At 38.3% G+C, this 27302-nt stretch overlaps 1 protein-coding gene across 3 annotated transcripts in view; it reads left to right on the forward strand.

Moving 5' to 3' along the window:
- FIGN (fidgetin, microtubule severing factor) overlaps nucleotides 1-27302 on the forward strand; it is a 117856-nt gene that overhangs the window by 88515 nt on the left and 2039 nt on the right. For 2 of the 3 annotated variants that reach the window (XM_016197719.2, XM_016197790.2), the window contains one exon: nucleotides 20335-27302. This exon is cut by the window's right edge and continues 2039 nt beyond it. In XM_016197719.2, coding sequence (XP_016053205.2) covers nucleotides 20335-22586 — 2252 coding nt within the window. In that variant the 3' untranslated portion in view covers nucleotides 22587-27302. Of the gene's footprint in view, nucleotides 1-19669; nucleotides 19824-20334 lie in introns of those variants that run through there. The other variant, XM_087819812.1, reaches the window with a different exon arrangement.

The raw sequence follows: 27302 nt of genomic DNA on the forward strand, positions 1-27302 counted from the left end.
TTTTAGGACTAATGAAAGACTTTTTTCCGGGTCTATCCTCTCACAGGTAAAAAGTGCCCTCGATATGTGCGCTCCTAGAACTGATATAAAGCCAGGAAGCAGCTGGTGGGAGATAGCAGGGAATGGATGGAACATTCATCTTGCATATGAAGCCCCTTATCCTGAGAGAAAATGAGTGAGAATAAAAGAGCCGGCCACAGGTCAACCTCTCCCATTCTGGAAGAGTTCTGATGACCCAGGAGGCAGAAAATTCTAAATCTGAACCATCCTTCCAGGTGTTTATAAAGATATAATTGTCAAAGAAAAAAGAACATATTTTATTTAACATTTCTGTTCAGTTTATAACTTTCAAAATAATTTAAAACTTTATAACTTTTTAAATAACTTAAATATTTAGACATATAGAATGTGTTAGGGCCTGCATGAAGCAAATTTTTCTATATAGATAAAAACATAGGTCATGTATAGATATAAATGTATAGATATACCTACAGATATATAGTACCTACTTTGTCCTGATACTGTATCCCTGGACATATAGCTATGAACAAGACAAAAAAGATTCCTGTCCTATTCTAATTGTACATATTCCTGGTCTCCAAGAGATTAATCTAGTAGGTAATACAGTTGAAACAGGAAAAAAAATACATATTAAAATGTAGTGTAAGTACAGGGTGATATGAAAAGTGTAGAGAGGGAGAGAAGGCAGTGATATCTGGGAAGTCCTCCTAGGTGAAGTTAAAAGAAAAATTAATAGTGAAAAGAACAAGAGTTCTCAGGCTACAAGTAAAATATTTTCACCTAAAAATAGGTTATCTTAGGGAATCAAGTATCTTGCTACCCAAACAAGGACAGTTCAACTTTCTAATTTCTAAATAAGATTGAAAATGGATGACAAACTTGGAGAACAAAATTTGCACCATCCACAAATAAACAAATTAACTGTTTTACTTATTAAAACACTTCCATTGTGCAAATGTATGCTTACATGACATATCACAATTATAGTACACATAAAATGCAAATGTATACTAAAATCAAACCAATCTTAAGAATTAGTCAATAGAGCATAATGCGATCTTTTGTTATTCAAGTGAAACCAGCAGGGGTTCAAATGTAAAATGACTATGAACTGCGAATTTGTCTAGTGCAGTTCCTTCTTAACTGGGGCTCTGGTTCATGTGAGTTACTCTCCTGGAACAACTCTCCTACCATAAAGAGCTCAATAGTAAACTCATAGAAAAAAGAGGAAGACCCAAAGCTACACAAACAGCAGAATTCTCTGGCACCTAATAATTTTGTGCTTTGTGAAATGAAGAGGAAGATGATGAAGAAAGAACAATGTATTTGTGTTGGCAGAGAGCAGAGTGTGAAGACCAGATACCTGCGTAATATTGGAAATACATTTTCTGATTTTTAGTAAATTCTAAATAGAATGCGATTTTTTTTTCTTGAGAGGAAAGACAATAAGGATTCTTTAGGCAGTAATCACTTTTTTCCATATAGCTTCATATATTTCTTCAAAATCTATGTATTCCTTCATGTTGAAAGTCTTATTGCCTGGCTGGCATGGCTCAGTGGTTGAGCATCGACCTAGGATCCAGGAGATTGCAGTTCGATTCCTGGTCAGGGCACATGCCTGGGTTTCGGGCTCAATCCCCAGCAAGGAGTGAGCAGGAGGCAGCCAATCAATGACTGTCATCATTGATGCTTCTTTCTCTCTCTCTCCCCTTTCCTCTCTCTGAAATCAATAAAGATATATATATTTTTTAAAGTCAAAAGTTTTATTTAATATTTCAGTAATGACTACCAGTTATTACCCTTCTTATAATACAAATCTTTGTTGCAACTGGGACACAGTCTCCAATTAGACCTGTTTTTCTAGGGTGGTTCTTGTCATACAATGGTACTCTTGTCCACTGTGGTTTGCCTGTGGTGATGTTCTAATGGCGATGATGCATTTGCCTTAATCCTCCCACATTCTCTCTTATCCTGTCCATCCTTGTGTCCAGGGCTTGCACCTGACTGGGATTAGGGGCACAGTCAATAAATGATGGGACAAGACATGAAGCATGGGTCTGCTGACTGGCTTTTATAGGACTGTAGAAGGGATAACTGACTGCTAAAGGATGTCTTCAAGAAAACAAAAGGGGATCCAAAGATCAAATATATTCTACCTATTCTTTTTTTAAAATATATACCTTTATTGATTTCAGAGAGAGGAAGGGATGACGGAAAGAGAGAGTTGAAACATCAATGAGAGAATCATTGATTGGCCACCTCCTGCACACCCCTGACTAAGGATCGAGCCCATAACCCGAGTATGTGCCCTGACCAGGAATCGAACCGCGATCTCCGGGATCCTAGGTCGATGCTCGGCCGCTGAGCCATGCCTGGCCGGGCTATTCCACCTGTTCTTAAACTTCTCACCTATCTCAAAGGAAGAGGTGGCCCTCTGTTTCCTCCCAATATATATCTGAAATGTGTGTGCCCTTGATTCTATTTCCATATTTTTGATGACTTTGTTTTATCAGTAAGCACTCCTGCCCCATCCATCCAGTGTTGTATGTTCTATTCTTTTCCACTGTTGTTTCCCCTTATCCTAGAGCAGGGATGAGCAGGCATTTTCTGTGAAGGGCAATATGGTAAAGATTTTCAGCTTTGTGGGCCATATGGTCTCTGCCCCAACTTCTTCACTCTGCATATGGCTAGAAAGCAATCATAGATGATACATAAATAACTGGGTGTCGCTGAGTTCCAATACTACTTTATTTACGAAAGAAAATGTCACAGTGGACTTCGCCTACTGGCCATTGTTTGGTCTAGGGTAATGATCAGGTTTTCCCCATATCCCTTAAAAAAAAAATCTCTTGCCTTGATTCTTCTTTGCCCCATAAACTGCTCTTCATCTTCATTAAGGTGTCTATCAATGAGGAAAATTCTTCCATGCTTGCCCTGTCACTTTCTCACAACCCATTTCCTCCATAACTCACTCATCATGGCTCCTGACCACACCACTCTACTAATACTGCTCTCTCACAGATCATCTCTAGCCTCCTAATTACCCGTTTTCTCTCCTAATCCTGTTTGACTTTTCTGATGCATATGCTATGATTAAACACTCTGCCCTTGAAAAATCATTCCTCACTCATCTTTTGCAACAGCATATTCTGTCTCTCTCTCCGTTTCCCTTTCAATTCTGTAAGTGCCCTCCCTCCCCAGTGCCTACTTTTTAAATGTTAGTTTAACTCAAGGCTTTCCTTCTCATCTCATTGTACGCACTTTCTGCTGTCTTCTATTACCATAATTTCAGCAAATTCTCATATGTGCATGATTTCCAAGTATCCTTGGAGAGCTCTGACTCTTCTTGCATCAAAAAGATTGGAACTTCTAGCAGCCAACTCATTGGTTGTACAAGCTAAAAGCCTTGGGGAAGTTCTCCAAGAGGTTTTGTGTCACATGATCCAGGTTGCCAGTCTGGCTCTGAGGTGGCCTTGGAAAAATTCCTTAGATTTGTGGAACCTGTTTCATTATATATAAAAGGGAATAGTGATCCCTCACTAGGCTTTTGGAAGATTCCATGTAATATCTACCACAGTCTCTTTATTATTTGACAGATCTCCAACCAGTATTTCTATTTTTATGATGTCCTTTGAATGTCCCCTTTCCTTTTCTTTATTCCTTCAAACCTAATTGGTCAGCCCATCCTTTTTACTCTATTTGAAATCTTTCTAAGATTTCTCTCCTCTTTTTGCTCAAGTTCAGGCCCTGCTTCCCCCTCTACTCTGTCCTATATATTGTTATAACCGATATATTTCTGAAGAGCCAACGAGGACCCCACTTTACGTTGGCAGTACAGCAAAGTCCAAACATTCAAGTCCCTTCTCAGTCTGAATTCAAGCTTCATATACCTCCATCCTACCCTATGCATAGACATACACCTGCCTCCTATCTTATAACCACATCAAGCTCCCGTTTCCCAAAAGTGCCGGGTACACTTTGCTTTATCTGTGGTTTTGACTAAGTTTTGTCTCAGGCAGGAAAACTCATCCCTCTCTGTTTTAACTGGTGAAATTCTACTCAGCTTTTAACTCCTCTGTATAGCTCCCTCTCCCTAACAGGTGAGAATGAAAAAGCTCTTCTTTGGTAAATCACCGCTAAAGATAGACTGTAAGTTCTATCGGGGCAGGGCCTATATTCCCTAGCACTTAGGGCAGAAGCTCTCAGCACTCGGGTGTTTTGTAAGCTCATCAAGTAGGCACTCAAATGTCACTAGAGCATGAATGTTATTATCATATTTTCAACAGTTTAGCCAACTGGTCTTATTTGTTTTTTTACATGTGACAACAAAAGTTATCAAAATTCAGAAATTCAAGGAAATTTTTTTAAGATTCTAGTTTTGAACTTAAAATATATTTTCTCTGTAACTTATATCCTTGTAATTGACAAACTACTTGAAAACAGGAAGAAAGGAGGGAAGGAGAGAAAATAAAGCACTGGTCCACACGCCAGGGTGTAAAGAGGTTGAGGGAAGGGGGAGGGGTGTGTTGAAGTAAGCCTGAAAGAATTTAAGACCCAAGTAAAAGAAACTGATTTTTTTTAAGTTTTATTTCTGTTTACTTGCTTGTTTTTTACATGGAAGAATACTTACTTTAAGCCTTTTTAGCTCAAGGATATGGCAAGTGATAAAATAGAAGAGGGGATCTAAGAATGATAAGGCTGATTGATACTATGTATTGTAGGTCTTTGAAAATTTTAACTGTTAATAAGCCCTAATTATTTTCCAAAATCATTTACAAGCTTAAGTATATGACTTCTCTGCATCTTTAGACCGATGTCTAAATGGTATGGCCAAAAGCTAAAGTTTACAATCCTCTTTCTCCCAAAAGTCTTACCAGATAAATACAAGTCTCCCCACTACCACAAGTCTCCCCACTACCTATTAACTGTATCTTATATTTACATAATAAGTATTTGTGTTAATTCTCTGCACTAGAATCTCACCTATGCATGTATTCATGTTCCCTAGCTTACGTTTCCTCAGATTGATAGATATTTTACATAGATCTAACCCTGAGTTATACAAGGTTGGCAGAATTTGTGGTGGCCTTAATTTCTTTCAACTCCATTCTCAATTCCTAATTAAAATTCATAGGTAAAACTATAGCTTTATTGTTATGGGAAGTTATTTTAAAAGCTCACCAAGAATGATTTTGATTATGATTATGATTATTGTCTTTATTACTATTATTTGGAATCTCAGAGCCTCTTAGTTATAATAAATTCAACTGTACAAAACATTCATTCTTTTATATAAAATGTTGAAAAATTATATTATTCATAAGTTAAAAATTCAACGTTATTTAACGTTATGATATGACATTCCAAAGGCACTGAAAGGGGCTCTTAGTTTTTGTCTTTTAGGTATGAGTCATTTAAAGAAACAGGATTTAGGTTTTCGGTAGTTTTATACACTGGTTTTTTTCTTCTGTGTTCTGAGTACGAATTCAGTGAAGACTTAAAGAAATAGGAAGATATTTTGATATGAAAGCTATATGAATTCACAAGGGAATGAGTTTGGTTTCTTCACTAACTTGTAATGCAAAGAAGTGCATTTCACAAAATCAGATGAAACAAGCCATTAATTTGACCGTCTCAGTTCTCATAGCCCTATTGATTCAGAAAGCTGAAAACAGTTATGGAGCCTTATTGGCTCCAATTAGGAATCCTGAAGCTTGAGGTTAGAAGAAATGAGAGTGTACTGGGAGAGGAATCATTAAATAACAGAATCTTTCTTAACATTTTATCATGAATGAGTGAGTATAAACTCTTGGTCTCATAATTTTTGTACTTTTTCATTTCTTGATGATCTTTATGGACCTGTTTCACAATGTCCAGAATCTCATTACAAATGATTGTGTCATCTTTTGAGTTGCTTTTAGCAAACAAAAGATATTTATCTTCTTTTGTGAGACATTTCATGACTACAAGCTCAAGAGCTTCCTATAAACCTTATTTAGATGCTCCCAAAATATATTTTCAATTCCTTCTATATAATTATTATATAGGGAGAGAAGTGCCTTGGGCTATACTTTATTGATGGATTAATCAATATAGACTCTATAAATATGTACTTATTTTAGCACATGCATCATCTTGTATGGAAATAACTCCTCTCCTTAGAGGTAACTTTTTTCCCTTATCAATAAGAAGCCTAGCTAACTCCCAAGACCACCCTTAGTGCATATAAATAATATATATTGGCAATACTGTCCTTTAATGTTTATATCTTAGTAAATAGTGCTACAAAAACAAATTGTGCAGGAAAATGGTGTTCACGTTTTTAAGAACAATATCTAATAAAGTACTATAATGTTATTTATAGCTGTTATTATGAAAGACAACCATTTCTTCAAATATTCCTTTCAGAATATCCAGTTTTTCCATGTTTTGATTTAGTGATAGAAATGTAATTTTTCTTTTTTAATGATAACAATATATTTATATCTTGGGTAAGTTTTCATATGTAATGAAATGACAGGAAGACTTTCTTTTCTGAGGTGTGGGGATGCTGATGAGGAAAGACTTGATAGCTGGCATCAATTATCGATTGATAAACTCTTTGCTCATCATTTGTTAATAAATGCTCCATTTGACCAGCTTGGCACTGGCCTAAAATTTGCTGTGCAATGAATATAATACAATTCTAATAGATGATTCTATTTCCAAGTACATTTAAAATAGAAAAAAAATAAGATTATTGCAATAAATCTAACATCACAGCAACCAATTCATGGAGCTTAATTATGACAGTACTAAATGTGAAAGTCTATTCAGCACTAGGAACACTTTTCACATTACATTCATACTAAAGATTGGCCGTTAAGAGCTCATTACTGGTATTTTTCTAAAGAGTGGTTTATTAAACACAGTTACCTAATAAGCATCTTTGGTGGTGCAAATTGCTGAAAACAGTAATGAGTCTGATTAGACTTCATTTCAATTACAACAGCTTGTCTAGCAAAAAAAAAAAAAATTTTTTTTTTCCTTGATGCTTTGGAATCTGGCTATAAAACATTGCACAGTTTAAAAAATAAAAAGCCACCTCTATATTTCCTTCCCCCAGTTCACTAATGAAGAGAGAATTGTTCAAGTCATCATCCAGTTTACACACTGGAGAACTGGATGGACAAAGTGGAGTCACAATTGTGTTTGCTTAAAAACAGCAAAGGCTGTCTGGACTAATATGTCTAAATAAGGTCACCGTTAGATTCTCTCTGTGTTTTTTCCTTTCCCTTAGCAACATAAAGCTATAAATGAACTGGAGACTTAAAAAATGACTCCTTCCTATTTGGTTTGTGGAGGTTATTTTGCAGATTAAAAGGCTCACCTTTCAATTATGTTTTATCCATGGATCTTCTACTTAAAATTATAACAATGCAGGAAGCTGTTGGACTATGCATGCTAATTATCAGACCTATTTTTTTTTTTAAATACACATATTGGGAGAGGAAAAAAGAAACCAAGCTTTATGAATGTGCACTAATATTTCAGAAAGTATAAAGGAATGTTCATTAGAAACTGAACTTGATTTTGATATTGTACAAAGTATGTTATTTAGCTGCAGTTAACAGCTAACCTCCTATTAAATCATGCCTGAATATTACTGCTCATATTGAAAGAAAAAAATTGTTAATGTAAAAAGCCTTTAGTGATTAAGCTGTCATTGCTGTCATTCGGGTACTCTAGTAACATTTTAATGCCTCTGGGAGCTATGGCCAGGGAAGCAATCCACTATTTTATGCTATATTTTCTGAATAGATTCTTTTAAAAGTATAATATCATTTGACACTGAACTGGAGAAAATAATTTCTAAGGTAATATATGAAAACAATGGCTGGATGTGGAAGCATTAAAAAAAAGGAGGGCACAATAAAGCATGCTCGCCTGTTACTTCACAAGTTAGCTAAGTGATCATGTAATGGCAATAAGGCTGAAACTCAAATATAAACGAATGCTCTTGTAGCCATTCGATGGTTTCAAAAGATTTGCTTAAAAAAAGAGACCAGTTTCAGGTATGTCGGTTCAGTGAATAGGAATGTACTTTCAGACCTGTGATTCATCATGATATCTATGAATTCTCTCTTCTGCTTAAAAAAAATTTTTTTGTATAGAAAACACAAAAATAATTCTAAATTAAGAATTGGAGTGCTTTCCTAAGTATTATTATATAATTTAATTATTTGCTTGTCAAGGATTTTTTAAACATTTCATCTCAAATGATTTTAATAAGTTTTTCTTTTTGTGTGCAATTAAAAAAAGTGTTTCAGGATTTAATAAAATTACTAGGTTTCCTTTTTGAAGAAAACTGTACACATGTAAAGACCTCTTTAAAAATGAGTACTCAGTTAAGGAAACAGTGTGCAAAGTATATTTTGAGGCCATAAATGATGCTTTTTAAGTTTTATAATTATGGGAACACTCTGAGGTATATAACTTGGTTCAAGCCACAAACAATAAAAATATAGTAAAAGAAAACTTTGAGTAATGCTTACTTTTGGTAAGAAATATGATGTCTACCTGCTAGTTAAATAATTTAAAATGTGCTTTGAATTTTGAGATTATTAATAATAAAGCTAGTAAAGCAGATTATTTTTAGAATAAAAGCAATTTTAAAAATATCTTTTCCTGCCCTGGCCGGTTTGCCTCAGTGGTTAGAGCATCGGCCCTCAGACTGAAGGGTCCCAGCTCGTTCCGGCCAAGGGCAACTACCTGGGCTGCAGGCTTGACCCCCAGCCCGGTCAGGGCATGTTTCATTCTCTCACTCTCTGAAAAGCAGTGGAGGGAGTCTCCTAGGTGAGGATTAAAAAAAAAAAAAAAAAAAAAAAAAATCCTCCACCTGTCATTTGCTCCCATTTTTTTCTGTATCCTTTCTGCAACTACAGATGTAATGCTTACATCTGTAACACATAAACAGGCCCCTAGATTTGATTTTACTGTGTAGCCTCCATGCATTACCTGCAGGTTCTGGTTTGCCTGTTGTTTAGGGACTTTGTTTAAATAGGATGCACACAATTTGAAGAAGTAGCTGGAAGATTTGACTTATTTACTCTTTGAATGTAAACAACTGAAACTAGAAACTTTAGAATTAAATCTCTTTCAAGTTATCTGCTAATTTAAAAAATGTGACTGGGAAAATCTCCCTTGTCCTTAAAATTCTTAAGAAATATCATCAGAGCTTACCCATAACTAAGGAGGCTAATAAAATGGTTCATGATCATCAGTAAGTATAAAATTGTAGAACAGCTTAAGCCATATAGAAGTAACATCCGTATAGCCTTTAATTCTTTTGACCATATTGAGAGCAACTTTATTTTTAAATGCTGCTAGAGACAAAGTAAGCCATGTTTATTCACAACAGAAGAGAGTTGGGTTGAAATTAATTGTAGAATTACATGAAGAAGGGGGAATATGTATTTCATGTGATTAATGCAACTGGATCAACCACTTTATTCAAATTGGCCAGATTATACTTTTTTTTTAATGTAATGACATTATAACAGTAGATGAAATTGTGCAGTTAAATATTGTCATAGAAAAGACAATCAAACGGAATTTGAAGAAACAATTTCCTGTGGTCCTTCCTATCGTTAGCATCTCCCCAAGAACTTGGTTGCGGGGCACCCCCTCCAGGGTAGGAAACGCCGCTTTCTTTGAGAAGGCTGATCCTTTCTGATTCTGTTTCATTGTGCAGCATTCTTTATTTTTACAAATCGAAGAGCCAATGCGCTAACGACTGGACTGTCATTCACACTGCACTTTAACAATGTTCTGTTTATCTGGAAATTAGAGCATCCCAATTATAGGTGATGCTGAGGTTTATTTCCCCAGACCATAGAATGCGGCCAGGTGGGGAGAGAATGGAGAGGTGAGGAAACTACTGCTGCTGCCGAGAACTCTTCACTTTTAATCCGCGACCCTGTTGATTGTATTCTAAAGCACTTTATCTTCATACGTTGTCTTATACAGAAGAAACAACACTAAACCTACCAAAACTCATTTCATATGTAGCTTTTTCCGCTGCCTTCACATCAAAGTTATTTTCTTCAGGCTGGACTAAATTATACAAGGTCCCAGGAGTGAAGGACACTGAATTAATGCACTGTGTCACCCAGTCCTGACTACAGAATATTTTTTTTATCAAAGTCCAAGACACTATTTTGCTATTGCATTAAAAATTAATGCACAGACTGCCAAAAAGAGAAAAATGCATAAATAACCTAAACAAATTTTGTCTGGGCTTTGCTTTGCACACTTTAGAGTCACCTTAAGCAAAGAGTTTTTAAGGAAAATAGTTGAAGAGTTATACACTTACATGTAAATAATATTTTTATTCCTTTGTCTAATTTATATGAGGGAGTCTCAGTCTTAAATAAGCATCCTTAATTATCTGTTTTGTTTTATGTAAACTGCCTTTTTTGAATAAAGTTCCAGAGGAGCACAGAGAAAAAACATCATTGCAAATTCCATCTTACACAAGGTCATGGCGCTTGGGAGGTTCTGAATTTGTTTACTGACCCATGTCAGCACGATGTGTTGGGCAAAAATGAATATAGTTCAGTTTAAATATAACTAAATTGAGCTTTGCATTTATATACTTGAAGTAGAATACACACACACAAGTGACTATTTACAAATAGCTATATGTGCACGTAATGATTAACATGATATTTTAAGATTGTGAATGAGGAAATTAACCAGCCATGTCATAATTCAAGGTTGGTACCATGTCTGGGTTGTGTGAATTAAAAGTGCAAATTTATTTTATATGATAGCACAACAGTATCTTGAGAATGAGTTGGAATAACTTCAAACTTTAAAACAATGGTAATGTTATCTCAGCAGAGTTGTTTTTAAAAATAAAGATTCAAAACACATAGAAAACACACAATATTTTTGGCATTTGGATTTCTCTTTCTGTATCAGTCATACAGGCCAGATCCTCTGAATCTAGCAGGCAGCTTTCAGGCTGTGTTAACTCCATTTATCCCTGCACGCTACAGCTCACCTGGTATTTACACACATAAGAGGGTTGATACTGCAGAACAAGGGGAGCGCTCTGTTGTGACACAGAACATACATATTTATTAGCACTGGCAGTCCCTATGGACATATGTGGTATGTCCTGATGATCTTTGTGTGACAAAAGGAACTGGGCGACAGGGTAGATGGCCTTAATGGATTGAAAACTTATATGGAAAAAGAGAAGACAGGCATGAGAAATGAAAGGCCATAAAGTAACAACTTTAAAGGTTAACTATCAAGCGCTATTTAAACTGATTATAAATTGTTTAAAGCCCTGGCCGGTGTGGCTCAATGGTTAAGAGTGTCAGCCTGCACACTGAAGGGTCGAGGGTTCGATTCCCGGTCAAGGGCACAAACCTGGGTTGCAGATTAGATCCCATGCTGACAGGTGCAGGTGGCAACTGATCTATGTGTCTCTCTCACATTGATGTTTCTCTCTCTTTCTCTCTCTCCGTCTCTCTCTTTCCCTTCTACTCTCTCTAAAAATTAATGGTAAAAATATCCCCAGGAAAGGATTAACCAAAAAAAATTGTTTAAAATCATTCTCATAGGTAGATTAAACAAAATAACATTTAACTTGGGAAAATCAATTCTCTTATCTACTAACTCTCATAATCTTTCCCTTGCAATAGTTGATGACACCTGACACTAAATACTAAGATGCTGAATATGAATCACTTGTGTATTTTAAGTTGCATGTATATGCATAGTTGTATGTTCTTTTGAATTAATTATGTTAGTATATACACAGACTTTTGGACAGCATTTTTACTTGATCTAGATTACTAAAAAATATTTACACATAAACTTTTGTAAAACCTACCTTCTGCCAAAAATCCCAACATAAATCTAAATTATAACTTTAAAATATAAGTATTTTATGAGTGTGATTATATGTTCACTTGAATACTTTGATTTAAGTAATGGAAATTTTAAGACCCCTACAGAAAAAAGATATTTATTTGAATTAGGATTATGATTTCCTGGGTTGCTTTAAGTGATAGACAATCTATCCTGATCATATATTGAATATCAAGTTCAGTGGACTAAAAGTGACATTTCGTTCATCAGTGTAATTTGCTTTGCATAAGTGCTTATGCATTCAGCCTCATAAATGCAAGCCATCTTCTTTATATGTCTTGCATGTTAAAAATGATGACCTGTCCGACCCATGCATAGCAAGCTTCATCGTCAGTGTGAAATGTTGGCAAAATATTCATTTTTATATTTGGTCACGTTTTGGTGAGTGAATATTTTGTTGCTGCAAATAAAATTGAATGCCTTTCAGGAAAACTAATTCAGATCATAAGCCACCCATAAATTTAATTCAATATATACCGTTTAATTGAATATACCATTCTAGTCCAAGTCATGGTGCCTGTAACACTGAATACAGGCTCTGCTTAAGCCCAGAGATCAGTTGACCATCTAAATACTATCCACCCAACAGCTTTCTATAAGAAATAAGAAGTATAAATTTAGAGGAACTTAAACAGTCCCTCAAAAGTTGTACTAAAACTCATGATTGACTAATAGGAGATGCTTTACAATTAAATGAAGCTTTGGTTTTGGTATCAGAACCTATGGCAGATTCAAAGAAACATTAGGGATGACATGGATTGCCAAAGGAAAATAGCTAGGAAAAGGATCTCAACAAATTACAACAAAGGGGAAAATACTGAAATAACAGCAATCTGGAAACCAGTTTTTTTCAAATCATTATTCATCATTCTATACTGTTGTATTAATGAGACTGAATCAGTAAGAAAAATACCAATTACTTTGTACCCTGATTAAGAGGGCAAAAATGCATGTAATAAATAGTATTTGGAAAAATTTTGCTCTAAAGAGACTTTTTTTTTTTTTTAAGATTAAGAGCACTAGTTTTCAAGAAAATGTAGTTAAGTGCTAAAACTGGAGCTTGAAGCATCACAGTGAAGTCATAAATTCAGTTGCTTATGTGACCAGTAAATACCATAAAAATACCTGATGTAATAGGGAAGGGGATCACCGTGACAAAGTGGAGGGCATGCCATGTCCAATGGGGGCGGATGGTTCTCAGATCCATCCAACTGTTGCCCGGCAAGAATGAGGTTTAGTATTTTAAGATCATTCAACTTGAAAAATGGGAAGTATGGGAACACAAATTATTTTATATAAAGTTGGCTGATTTCAAAACCCTGTGCTGGCCAAACAAAACATAGTTGCAGGCTACACACTGCCCTCCGGCTGTCAGGTGGCAATTTTTCTGTTACAGGGTGAGGTATCTGAACTATATTTACTGAGGGCCATTTAGCTAGAAATGCCTTCATGATTGTTAAAAAGGATTGCTTTATGCAAATAAGGTGGGATGTGGGGAGAGAGTAATTTGCTGCAAAATGTATTATAATTTGGAGTCTTGAGGTGTGAAAGTGTGATTTAAAGGAGAAAAATCATTTGACAGCCTTGCTATATAATTAGAGTATCTTATTTTGAGACTGCAGGTTTTGAGATCATTCTTAACTGGTTTCAAACCTCTAAGTGCTTTGTTTCTTAGTTGTGGTCTCTACAACATTGAGGCAAATATAACATTAAAAAGAAATAAAATGCTACGAAAAAATTTTGAATTTTTGACACCTTTTTGATTAAGGAGATCATGCTCTGTGTTTTGCTGAGTATTAAAGAATTTCTGTACCTTTCTTATAACCACCATTCCCGCTGGAAAATTTCCTTTTCCATAGCTGTCCTGACATTGAAGTGATTTGTAAATTCTAGGAGTGATTTTACTTTTTTCTGTCCAGTCAGTTTGTTGTTAATGCACCTCTGGCTTTTTTCAAAAGAAAAGAATAACAAAAATATTTGTATAGCAGTATACAGTTGCAAAGTATTTTCACAAATATTACTTTAAGTAATCTTAACAGTCCAGTAACATATTATACCATTGCCGCCCATGTCTCAGCCGAAACTCTTGAGTGTGATGTGCTGACTTCACCAAGATTAGACCAAACAAGTGATGGGATGAGCAATGCCAGTGGCTTGATTCTCAAGCTTGGGGTAGTCACTCTTCAAACACAATTCTAGAACCTTCTTATGTTTTCTCCAGTTTCTTCCTATCCCAACAATCTAGTGACACCGCCCAAATAAAACTGTGTTACAGAAAAACAGTAATCAACCCCACATGACCCCACAGTAAGTAAAGGGCCAAACTGTAACCGAGGCTGTCTGGATTGGGGACTAGGTCACTTTAAAGCTCCCTTAATCTTTACTAATCCAAGAGTCTAATTTTAGAGAATTTAGAGTCTAATATTTTTCCTCTTTATTGAATTCCTTGGGTGACACCGATTAACCAAATTATACAAGTTTAAAGTGCACATTTCCACGACACATCTGTAGGCTGTATTGTGTGCTCACCACCCCAAGTCAAGTCTCCTCCCATCACCTTTTATCCCCCACCCTCCTCCACCCCGCACGTCCCAGCAGACCCTGTACTGTTGTCCTCCATGACTTTCTTCCCTTTTTGTTTCTGTTTTGCTCAATCCCTCCACCCCACACCCCACATAGTCCCCCAGCCACTCCCCTTACAGCTGTCAGCCTGCTCTCTATCTATGAGTCTGTCTCTGCTTTGCTTGTTAGTTCGTGTTGTTTACTGGCTTCCACATATGAGTGAATGTAAAATTATAAAGACAGAAAACCGGAAACGTTTAATTGCTTGGTAAGCAAAAAGGTTTCCCCTGATTTACCTTCTCAGAATTGAACCACAGAACTTTACACAGAGTGGGCCCTCAGTGTGTTGACTAAGTGAACAGCCCCTGCATCAAATTCCTTTTATACAGGACTTCTCATTTTTGTGTCCCAAAGATGGAGCCAAATTAAATAGATTAAAGAGAACGTGTAATTTCTGTGCTCTTCCCCTCACTTTTCCCTTACTGTTCCTTTCTGATTTGACGTGACTTCTTCAGGCTAGGGACTATGAGGAAATGGCCTGGGGAAGTTTTTAGATCAAATGGGTTCGCTGAAGTCACAGTAGATACACTACTGTGCGGGCCTCTCGGCTTACGAGGGGCGCTGGGCAAAGGAGAGCGCTGCCCAGCCCGCTCGGGCCTTCACTGGGCCCCCCTGCCCGGGAGGGAGAGTGGCAGGCAGCTCTGGCACAGGCAGGGCGCCCGCGGGCCCGCTCAGAAGGTCGTCCGTGCTTGAACCTGTGTTTTTAGCCAGTGAATCGGCTCCCCTCTAACCGAGACGCTGCCAGCTCTGTGCGCTCCGCCACGTTCCACCTACAAGGCGATGGAGCCGCTGCATGAAGCTGAGGGGGCTGGAAACTGTAATTACTTTGTTATATCACCTTAGTAGGGATTGTTTTCTGGAGAGGAACCTTGCTACATATGGTATTGGATTTTTAAAAAACATATATTTAAAAAAAATAAGACTGAAAGTTTCAGAGGGACAGTAGCCCAAAGGAGTGTCAGGGGCGAGGCGATGTCGCAGGCCCCTGAGAGCGGGCCCCGCTGTCCCAGGCAGGCCAGCCGCCGTGCCTGCAGGTGTTTGCCCCAGGTCCCTGTCCTTAGAGCCTGAGAGCGCCCACAAATCACGGCCGAGTCCCCAGCAGCCAGCTCCCCCCCGGGAGCCGGGCAGAGAGCAGCTTGTGTAGACCTGGCGAGCTGCTGACTAGCGTGTGTGCTGGGGCTGGAGCAGTGAGCCTTCAATTAATATTTCCAGGAATGTGGGCTAAAAATAGATTCTAGAAGGCTTAGTCTTTTATTTCCAATTTCCTCCCATTCAGAAAGTTGTTTTTATAGCCTTCACTTTCCTATACAAGAGTTTCTTGATAATTCTGAAGCTGTGACACAACTTTGAATGATGCCACAGTTGTTTCGTTTCAAAACAGTGAAAGAGCAAAATGGAGGAAGTAAAGCGATGAGGCAGCAACTGCTTAGTAATTAACGCTAAGTTATGAAACAGTCGTGGGGATGACAATGAAAGTGTTATGTAGACTGCCCAGTTTTATGGGAAATAAAGACGTGCTCATTTATACATACATGAATTAATCCTATAATAAAATAACAAAGCGCTCATGCTTTTTACTGTAGAATCTGTCATTCTTGTGTAACATGTTAAAGTATCTTAAAAGCAATTTTCTATTAAATTGCACATTTTTAAAAACAAACACACTGCATTGTAAAATTTGCTAGCTGTGTTAGGAATTTTCTGATCATATCAAAAATAAAAATTGATGTTTTGGAGCAATGCTTCAATTATCTTTAAGAACAATTTTTCTTCCTTTCCACTGTTTTCTGAATTTTTATTGTACCTATTTAAGCTATTTCTAAACAACAGTGGGAGTTATTTTTCCAGAGTCGCTTCTCTAATAATGTTTAAAATAGTATTGTTCCTGAGTGTTTCCTCTTCATGTTCCAAAAAGAAACCATATGAAAGCTGTTTTTAAAACCCATCTTATTATTTGGGTGCCAAGATAAGTGACACGCATCTGCTGCTTCTTACTCGCAGATAACAGCAAGACCATCAAAGGGAGCATGCTTTTTTGTTCAAGGAACATTTGAGTCTATGTTTTGTATCCATTTCACATCAGAAATATCACCACCAATAAACAGAGCAATAATAACCACAACAAAAACAAGTTTGGTTCTACTTACAATTAGTATTAAAATTCAAGAAACTGATGAGAAAGCTCTTTGTGCTCCCAAGGCCAGGGCTGTCTGAACACTGGCTTCTTCAGCGCCTACTGACAGTAAGAACTAGCTTATAGTAAACTATTAACTTACATTCTTAAATAATATTGATGATTTTAAAGCACTGGATAAGTACTTGTGTTTCAGGGGATGTGAATAATTCCGTTCCCTTAAGTTATTTAGTTAAAGCTCAGTCTTGCTTTTGCAGCCGTGCTAAGATTATTGTTATTTAGTATGCATCAATAAGTAAACTTTCAATTATCTTGGTAAGCACATCCAAAAATAGCATGAGAACCTAAAGGCAATAGTATTTCCCGTAGTTGTTTCAAATAGATAATTTTGATAAATAGGATCTTTACTTAATTTCTGGTGAAATAGAAATCTTACGAAATTTAGTTTTGCTGTAGCTAAACTATGCAAAAATACCCAGTGACAATAGCCAGCCTACTTTATTTAAACTTTATATTCCTGTCTCTTCTAGTGATTAAAACTTACCAGGATCATTTTATGTGTATTTTTATAAATGATTAATTTACAAGAAAAAAAATTTAAGTGAATACAGGTGGAAGGCTGCCCATCTTCTGTGTATGTTTTAATAATCTAAATCTAAAGCAGTTTTGTTTGTTTTACAATGGGCATTATAAAAAATCATTTTTGTTATGTATGTGTGATAACTCATGACAACAGTGGCTTAGTTCAGCTGACTGAAAGGAAGCCAGGCCCTTTAGCATGTGTGTTGTATTGTGTGGTGTTGTGTTGTGTTGCATTTGTAGTAAATTATTTTCTGAAACCTTGTTTCAAGACATTTATTTAAATGTTTCTTCTGTATCAATCTAATCAAATTCTTACTCATAACATATGTGTGTTCTTATTTTCTCAACTCTGTATCTTGATAATCTTTTAAAGAAAAAAATCCTAATAGAAATTCCCTGGAAATAATTTACAGGACTAATGAATTTGTAGGTCTTTTAGACAGCTCTACATTACTGTCACATTAATATTCTCTCCTTTTTATAAGGCTTGAAGTAAATCCCATGACACTAGAAGAATTTAGATACTGATTACTTGCGATTGGTTCCTGGTGATTTGCTCTTAATAATTTCCAGTTGAATTTAATGAAAGTATGATTCCTGAAATGCTGCTTCATTAAAATTGCATCTTTTCCCCTTCAAGTATGGTTTCGGTCATTTCACCCATTTTGCGGTGTGTTTTCCTCCCCCTTAAAAAAATAATGATTGAGAAAACAGAAACAATTAAGAATATCACTTTAGCTCTTCCTAGAACTCACACCCAGAGTTTCTTGGAGTGAAGTGATGCAAGCTGCACTCCATCCGGATTTTACAATTTTTTTTCTTCCAATTTGATGAGATTGTTACTAAAAGACAGACTTTGAAATGAGAAACGTGAATTTTTAGGGAGAGCGAGGGAAAGTGAAGAAATAATCTGTTGCATGTACAAAAGAAGCAAGGTCTTTAGCGTTTCTACTAAAAAAAAATTGGTAAAGCTTGATTAAGTTATACTGTGCAGCTTTCAGACTTAATTTAACTGAGATGGTGATTTGCCAACGAATATCTACATGGATCCTTTTAAAAAATCCAAATGCAAATGAGTACAACTGCAGTGAAATATATTTGCAAATGAGTCCTGTTACTTTATTCATTTATTGTGTAATTACTGCAATCCTTCCTACCTTGTTTTCAGTATTTTTTAATCATTAAGTCGGAAGCATGACAGCAGTGCCAGCCCTGGCATGATTCTCTTTGACTAAAACCTTGTAAATTAACACAATTAGCACAGCATCATCCTGCTAATTAACTTCCAGTGTCTGGTGCGATGGTTTTGCAAACAAGGAAGAGGGAGTCAGAAGGGAATCAACATGCCACTCTGTTACCAAACTCTGCGCCGTGTTCCGTTTAGCTCAGTAAGTCAAAGCCGGCATGTCAGGAGCCAGCGGCGGGCAAGGAGAGCTCAAGGGTTTGGGGGAAGGAAGCAGGAAGGGGCAGGAGCCGTCCCAATGGACTGGGAGATTCAGGAGAGAGCGGATGCCACAGAAGCTTCATTTAGACCAGGCCTCCTCCTTACCAAGGACTCTGCCAGAGGGAGCAAGATAGTTTGCGAAATTCACTCCGGGGAATGCAGAGGCGATTAAGGGGGCCTGCTTAATACAGCTGAACCAGGAGGGGACGTGCTCCAAGCAGCAGAGATTACAATGGGATGAGCTGGCACCAGGGAATAGAACAGGGTTCCAGTGCTCTTCTGTAACTAACTACATGTGGGTCCTCGAGGGTCCATCAGGAATCCCCTTGGTACTGGTTGTCTAATCTGTGAAGGAAGGTAATTTCTTAGGTCTCTTTAAACTGTAAAATTCAAACGATTCTCTGACTGCTTAGTGTTTTCTGTTCAATGAGAAAATAGTTTTATAGTCTGCTACACTGTCACCTTGCTTTAGCTAGTAATCTAACAGATGACAGAGTTACCTGTAGCACCTCAATACCTGGTTGTACTATTTGAGTTTCTGCCACACACTGTTTCCCATAGAAACGTAGAGTTAGAATCCAGGGTCTCTCTTATTCTCTCCTTGTCTTCCCTTTCACCTATTACTTTCTCTCTCTCTCTATATATATATATTATAATATGTTACCTATATATAGAGAGAGAGGTGGATATATAGAATGTAGATATAGATCTAGCCACATAGATATTTTCTCCTCTCCGTAACTTGGAGGCTGTGAGGCAGAGAGAAGGACTGTCAGGAAAAGAGGGCGAACGCTAGCTAGGAGACCGACAGACAAGTGATGCCTGTATTTTTTTTTCAGGGACTCAACAACAGAACTGAGAGGCAGAAAGGAGCCAGTTGTAATTCATACCGAGTTGTAGGCTTTGTGCGATGAAAGCGATGGAGCGCTGCCTGGGAGATTGCTTTGCTGCACTCCACGAAGCAGATTTGAAACTGTCGTGGACCACTTTAGATGAGAGTTGGATTATGGAATGACCTGCTATGTCTGTGTCATATTGTTCTGTGCAGGGAGCATTATACTGCGCTAACTAGGTGTTCAGTACCAAATAAGAGAGGTATCCTAGATGTGATCTGTCAGCTGTGTCTCATTTTTATATTGGTTAAAATATAAAACAGAAACTGTGATGTGAAGAGACAGAATAGCTAGATATTGTGTGTTAATACTATCACTTGCTGGATATTTAAAATGTATGCATATTTTACTGTAAGAACCTATGACTGAATTCTAACTTGACAGGAGTGTGTGTGTACATATATATGTGTTTCTCTGTCTGCGTAGCAAGTGACTTAATAGGCTTAACAGAAATAGATTTTCTTGAGTTAAAAATGGAAAAAAAAATAGGTCTTCTACAGGGTTTTCATTTGAATTCAGTCTACTTTTTATACAGGGCTGAAATTCAATCCATTTTAAAGTATACATATTATAGCGATTAAGGCAGGTATTATAAAATGAGGAAATCTTTTATAACGTTGATATTATTCATGGAAAATAATAGGTAAAAGCAGTTGGGGGCTTTAACCGTTCTGATGAGTAAGTAACTTAACTCTTTTCCCCCAAATCCTCAGGCTTGAAGATGCAGTGGACGCCGGAGCATGCCCAGTGGCCAGAGCAGCACTTTGACATCACCTCGACCACTCGGTCTCCCGCCCACAAAGTCGAAGCCTACAGAGGTCATTTGCAGCGCACCTATCAGTATGCTTGGGCAAACGATGACATATCTGCTCTGACAGCATCCAACCTACTAAAAAAATATGCAGAGAAGTATTCTGGCATTTTGGAAGGCCCCGTGGACCGGCCTGTACTCAGCAACTACTCGGACGCACCGTCAGGACTAGTGAATGGTCGGAAAAATGAAAGCGAACCCTGGCAACCTTCCTTGAATTCAGAAGCTGTTTATCCCATGAACTGTGTTCCAGATGTTATCACTGCCAGCAAAGCTGGAGTCAGTTCAGCCCTCCCTCCAGCAGATGTCTCTGCAAGTATAGGGAGCTCTCCTGGGGTGGCCAGCAACCTGACAGAACCTAGCTACTCAAGTAGTACCTGTGGAAGCCACACAGTACCTAGTCTTCATGCAGGGCTCCCGTCTCAGGAATATGCCCCGGGATACAACGGATCGTATTTGCATTCTACTTACAGTAGCCAAGCAGCACCTGCACTTCCCTCGCCTCATCCGTCTCCTTTGCATAGTTCTGGGCTCCTACAGCCACCACCACCACCTCCGCCGCCGCCAGCCCTGGTCCCTGGCTACAACGGGACTTCTAACCTCTCCGGTTATAGCTATCCCTCTGCTAGCTATCCCCCTCAGACCGCTGTGGGATCCGGGTACAGCCCTGGGGGTGCACCGCCTCCTTCTGCATACCTGCCTTCAGGAATCCCTGCTCCTACCCCCCTGCCCCCCACCACTGTTCCCGGCTACACCTACCAGGGTCATGGTTTGACACCGATCGCACCCTCCGCCCTGACCAACAGTTCGGCGAGCTCTCTCAAAAGAAAAGCTTTCTACATGGCAGGGCAAGGTGATATGGACTCCAGTTATGGAAATTACAGCTATGGCCAACAGAGATCTACACAGAGTCCTATGTACAGAATGCCCGACAACAGCATTTCAAACTCAAATCGGGGGAACGGCTTTGACAGAAGTGCTGAAACATCATCCTTAGCATTTAAGCCAACGAAGCAGCTAATGTCCTCTGAGCAGCAAAGAAAATTCAGCAGCCAGTCCAGTAGGGCTCTGACCCCTCCTTCCTACAGTACTGCTAAAAATTCACTGGGATCGAGATCGAGCGAGTCCTTTGGGAAGTACACGTCGCCGGTACTGAGCGAGCGTGGGGATGAGCACAGGCAGCTCCTCTCTCACCCGATGCAGGGCCCTGGGCTCCGTGCAGCTACCTCATCCAACCACTCTGTGGACGAGCAACTGAAGAACACAGACACGCACCTCATTGACCTGGTGACCAACGAGATCATCACCCAAGGACCGCCCGTGGACTGGAGCGACATTGCCGGTCTGGACCTGGTCAAGGCTGTCATTAAAGAGGAGGTTTTGTGGCCAGTGTTGAGGTCAGACGCATTCAGTGGACTGACGGCCTTACCTCGGAGCATCCTTTTATTTGGCCCTCGAGGAACAGGCAAAACATTATTGGGCAGATGCATAGCTAGTCAGCTGGGGGCCACGTTTTTCAAAATCGCTGGTTCTGGACTAGTTGCCAAGTGGTTAGGAGAAGCGGAGAAAATCATCCATGCCTCTTTCCTCGTGGCCAGGTGTCGCCAGCCCTCGGTGATTTTTGTCAGTGACATTGACATGCTTCTCTCCTCTCAAGTGAGTGAGGAGCACAGTCCAGTCAGCCGGATGAGAACCGAGTTTCTGATGCAGCTGGACACTGTACTAACATCAGCTGAGGACCAAATCGTAGTAATTTGTGCCACCAGTAAACCAGAAGAAATAGATGAATCTCTTCGGAGGTACTTCATGAAACGACTTTTAATCCCACTTCCTGACAGCACAGCGAGGCACCAGATAATAGTACAACTGCTCTCACAGCACAATTACTGTCTCAATGAAAAGGAGTTTGCACTGCTCGTCCAGCGCACAGAAGGCTTTTCTGGACTAGATGTGGCTCATTTGTGTCAGGAAGCGGCGGTGGGCCCCCTCCACGCCATGCCAGCCACAGACCTTTCAGCCATTCTGCCCGGCCAGTTGAGGCCCATTACGTATCAAGACTTTGAAAATGCTTTCTGCAAGATTCAGCCTAGCATATCTCAAAAAGAGCTTGATATGTATGTTGAATGGAACAAAATGTTTGGTTGCAGTCAGTGATAACTTCTTTAAAAAAGTGTAATGAATGTTGGCACACACACATAAAGCCCGCTACATAGGGTATAGAGCCCCTTTCCAGTAGTGTTTAAATTGCAAAGGGTACTGGGGAAGACGACGACTGAGTTGCATCTTTAGAGTCAGGGTAGATTTGGAGGAAAAATGCATCGAAGGAGAGCTTCTGATTTGAAAGCCCCAGATGACAGGAAGCATCTGCGGATGCTCAGTTCGGTTCAAGCCAGACAACACTCACCAAGGAGCAAGGTGCAAGTGTGTTGACTTCGGAAGGACATGAACCTCGTGTGTTGATTCCATTCTGCTGTTCTCGAGATTTAGTTGCTGTCAAGTGCCTGGAGTGGTGCTTTATTTTTTTGTTTGCCTCACAATTACATTGGTGGCATGTGCTAATATAAAGAGCTTTAACTTCAAACATTATTGGACTAAAGAGATGAACGGTTGTGTTATGACAGAAAACCAGATTTTTGCCATTTTAAGAGCAACAGTATTCCTCAATCCTGTCTGTTCTGCGGTATTAAACTAAGAACAGGTAAACAGGGTAACGGTAATCTGGACCTTAATTTCTGCAGTTCATTTCTTTTAATGTTCTTGTCTGCAAAAACTCAGGAAAGCGATTGTGATTTGTACAGTACCTCAAAGGAATGTGTTGAAAGCACTATGTACTGCTGAGAGTAATGGGATAGGCTTCAATGTTACTTTATATTAAAATGTATGTTTACCTCAACAATTGGAAAATAGCAAGGAAAATTACTTTGAATGTATCCAGAAAAATAATGAAGTGTGATACAACTGAATATTTACAATTTAAAGTAGAAATGGAAGGTGTTTTTTTTTAAAAAAGGTTCTTTTACTAATTATGGGGAATTAACCAGAGCAGAGTAATTCTTTATGTCAGTAACTGCAAGAGTTCTTCGTACATTGCTCCTTGATAATGAAGTGAAAATGTTCTTAAAAGGTACACTGGTTAATGGAAAGCTACTTACTCAGTTTGTGTTAGTGTCTAGGACAGTCAGCTGCAAAACCTGTTTCGGACCCTGAAAGTCACAGTACCTAAAAACTAGGACTGCGTGTTCCTGCATAGGTGGGAGTGTGGTGATTTGCAAGTTCTCTCTTAAAACTGCTGGGAATGGTGTCATTCTGTTCCCTAATTGAGCTTACGGGCTTGCCGTGCTGTTTGACAGAATGCAGAAGACAGCAACCCAAACAAACAAATACGTATATAAAAATAAATACAAAAAAATTCCAACCAACTTATATATATCCACAAAGAAAGTCTACATCTCCTCTCCTTTTTGACTCCTCTCTCGTCAGTGCAATTTTGCTTCTCGTTTTAAACTCTCCTGGGCTGCAGTGCTCCCACATTCATGTCTACCTCAGTTTTGTTACATTTCTCTTGCAAAGTAAAGTAGAAAATTAGAAGTGGACACACACACACACTCTAGCTTGCCAAACATGTCACTCTGTTTTCTTCCATCTTCTCCCAGAAATCTAGGTTCCACATATATCAGTGTTCCTGCTTACGTCTACTTGATTCTGGCTCCCGCCCCGATAGCATATGTGGCATTTTTCTTAATTTCCCATTCCTCTCCTGCTCCCCACCAAGTTGTTCTTTGTATCCTTTAATGCTTTATGTGCAACTTTTCATTGATAGCTGACTGATGCTCGGCAATGCCTCTGAACAGACACAGTGTAGGCTGTAGCTTTCCAAAGCCACTGCCCGTGCATAAGCAGACAGCCTGGCTTTTTGAATGTATTTTTCCTGTTTTTTTTTTTTTTCTTCCCTTCCCTCTTTTTTTTAGTCGAGAGATGCAGTAACAAAACTGTTGCAAAGCACTGGCATTTTATGTATTCAAAAAAGTGATGTACATTTTTTAAAACTTTAAATAAATGCAATGGAAAGCCCCAAGAAAGTTCTTTCTGTTATTATTTTTTCTTCAAGAATTTTTATTGATTTCATCCACAATGTCAAATTCTCTGAAACACAACATAGAGACAGCTAATGAGAACTTCATGATATTTCTGAAATTTTATGATGCTTGATCCATTACTCCTTGTTTTTATTATTTTTCGCGTTGCTAAAAACTGAGCAAATGAACCAGAATTTGATTTACTATGATCTTCTATGAATCAAAACCATGTTACATATAAATATTCCACATTAAAAAGCAGTGCCTTTCATTAAGGATACAAAAAATACTTAAGTACATCCTCTGCTTTTCACAAGTGAAGAAATGCTACAATTGAGTTTTAGCTCTACCCTGCACACCCATTATTATAAGGAAATTCTAATATCCCCATTAACTTCTAGGTTCATATTGATCTCACTGACAAGTTTACTTTTGCAAAGTACTGACCTATTTTCTGTCTTTTAGACATTACATTTCATTTCCGCCAACATACTGTGTTCACTTGAAAGCAACCGGCAAGTTTTGATATACCCAGTCTTATTTAGACAACTTTGGAAAATCCAATATTGATCCATATTTTTTTGTGGCTAGTAAGAGTTAATGCCAAATATGTGACTGCACTATTATGTTTTACACTCATTTATAAAACTGAAAATAAAGTCATGCAGATTGGCTTTTAGCTTTAAGTGACTTAAAAATTACATTTGAGATCTCAGTGGTCAAAAATCCATGTATTTAGGCAGAAGCTGAATTCATGTGTGAATTTCATTTAGCCTCCCGAATTCTAGGATTTGATCTCTTAGGAAATTGGGCATGCTGAAGAAATGAAGATCTGCTGTGGGAGATAAGGCTGACCTTTGAGTAGATAGTGCTCTCCTGTGATTCTTTGATTCTACACGACAGCATTATGAGCTCTTCTATGGACTAGCCTAATAATGAGCTCTTTTCTGACTCTCCCTTCTGGAGCTCGGAGTGGGGGATGGGTGCCGCATCCTCAGCAGTGATGTGTACAATCAGTGACAGTACAACTGAGTAATGGGGCTTCATACTCTTGGCCTCTTTTTGAGTGCTAAAAATTTGGAGAAGGCCACTAATGAAGGTAAGGAGGTAATGAGCCAGCCTAAATCCCTTACCGTCTGACCAAGGGATTTGAGCCAGTCCACTTAGCCCCTAATTCTCTTCTTCACAACTGCAAAAACATTTCCAATAGGGACAAAAAAGGAGTGAAGGAAACACTTCAGAAGGATCAGTAGAAATTCAAGAGGTAGTTCATAATAACCTCATGTGTGACACAAATGGAAATACTCTACACTTCCCGCATGCTTCTCCCCAAAATATTTAGAACACTAGTGACAGGATGGGAAACTTTGCTGACTGAGCTGATCAATGGGATGTGAAGGCAGTATACTTTAAGGCTATTTACTTTCACACAGAATGTTTATCTATTAGTCAGTTTGTATTCTACTCAAATGCAGATAGACGGGTATAATGTTTTCTTGTGCATTTGAAACCTATCAAGGAGAAAATAAACCATTCCACTAAAATACATAGGCCAAACACCATCTGGGCAAGTGATAAAAGTTATCCAGAGGCTATGCTATGTAGAATAGCAAGGTCAGTCTACATGGGGTGCATAGTACTTGGCTATGCAGTTTTCAAAACACTACATTCAAAAAGGTCCAAATTAATTCCTACAAGAGGTCTTTGTAAATTTAAATATATTTGTGGGTTGGAAAACATGTTTTAGAGGCATTTAGAATTTCTCCTAAAATGTGCCCAACTCCAAGCAGAAAGGTAATGCTATAATCCCATTCTTGTGTTTCTTGACAAGAATTGGGTATTGTGATCCATGAAGCTGTATTTTGCAAAGTGAAAGGGACACAGTTTGTTGAACTATTGAGGCCACTAAAGTAAAGTTCTAATATATATATAAATAATTAGTGCGTGTCTGTGTGTGTGTGTGTGTGTGCCGTTTTCACTACCACCTATTTAAACTTTAAAACTAACATCTATTTTACATTATTCAGAAGGAACTGTTTCCTTCCTTTCTTCACATGTGCAAAGATATACATGACCACTTCACAATTTATAGGGTTTTAATTTTTTTTTTCTTTTGAAAAGTAAAGCCTTTGGTTGTTGAATCACCTGCAGATTTTCATATGAAGCACATTAGCAAAAATGGAGCTATTAGTATTTCAGAATTCAAAACCAGCTGTACTCGTGACTAACCAACGCATGAACTGAAGCTCACACTCTGCTAAGACCTCTGGTTGACATTCGATTTTGAACCTGCCAGATGCATTTGTGTGAACCAGGGATACTGCATCTTTAATGAACAAGTCTCTCCTCTTTCCCTTGTTTTTAAATACAACACAAGCAGTGTAGCACTAGGCACTGCAATTGTCAAAGACAATTAGACTGAAAGCAGGAAAATTTCACCTCCCTGTCTCAGTGATATGTAGAATGTCGGCAGCGTGGGTCAGCCTTGCCACAGAGTTGTGTGAGAATATATGAATCAGTCCTATAGAATGTTAAATATTTATAAAATGGTTCTGTCGTACACCAAGGTTGGGAGCACATTCATTCTTTCTTGTTGCTTTATGGTACAAAAAAAGCAAAAGTTGATTTCTGGGTTTAAAGCTAAGTCTCTCTCACCTCTCTCACTCCTGTGTGTGCGCGTGTGTGTGTGCGTGTGTGTTGTTTCCTTGTGGATTATATACAGTTACTAGAGAATATTCATTTTTTTTCTTTTTTCATCTGACGTATATTCAAACATTGTTCTTTATAACCATTT

The sequence above is a fragment of the Miniopterus natalensis genome, chromosome 8 (assembly GCF_054644295.1).
Source record: "Miniopterus natalensis isolate mMinNat1 chromosome 8, mMinNat1.hap1, whole genome shotgun sequence".
Lineage (NCBI taxonomy): Eukaryota > Metazoa > Chordata > Mammalia > Chiroptera > Miniopteridae > Miniopterus > Miniopterus natalensis.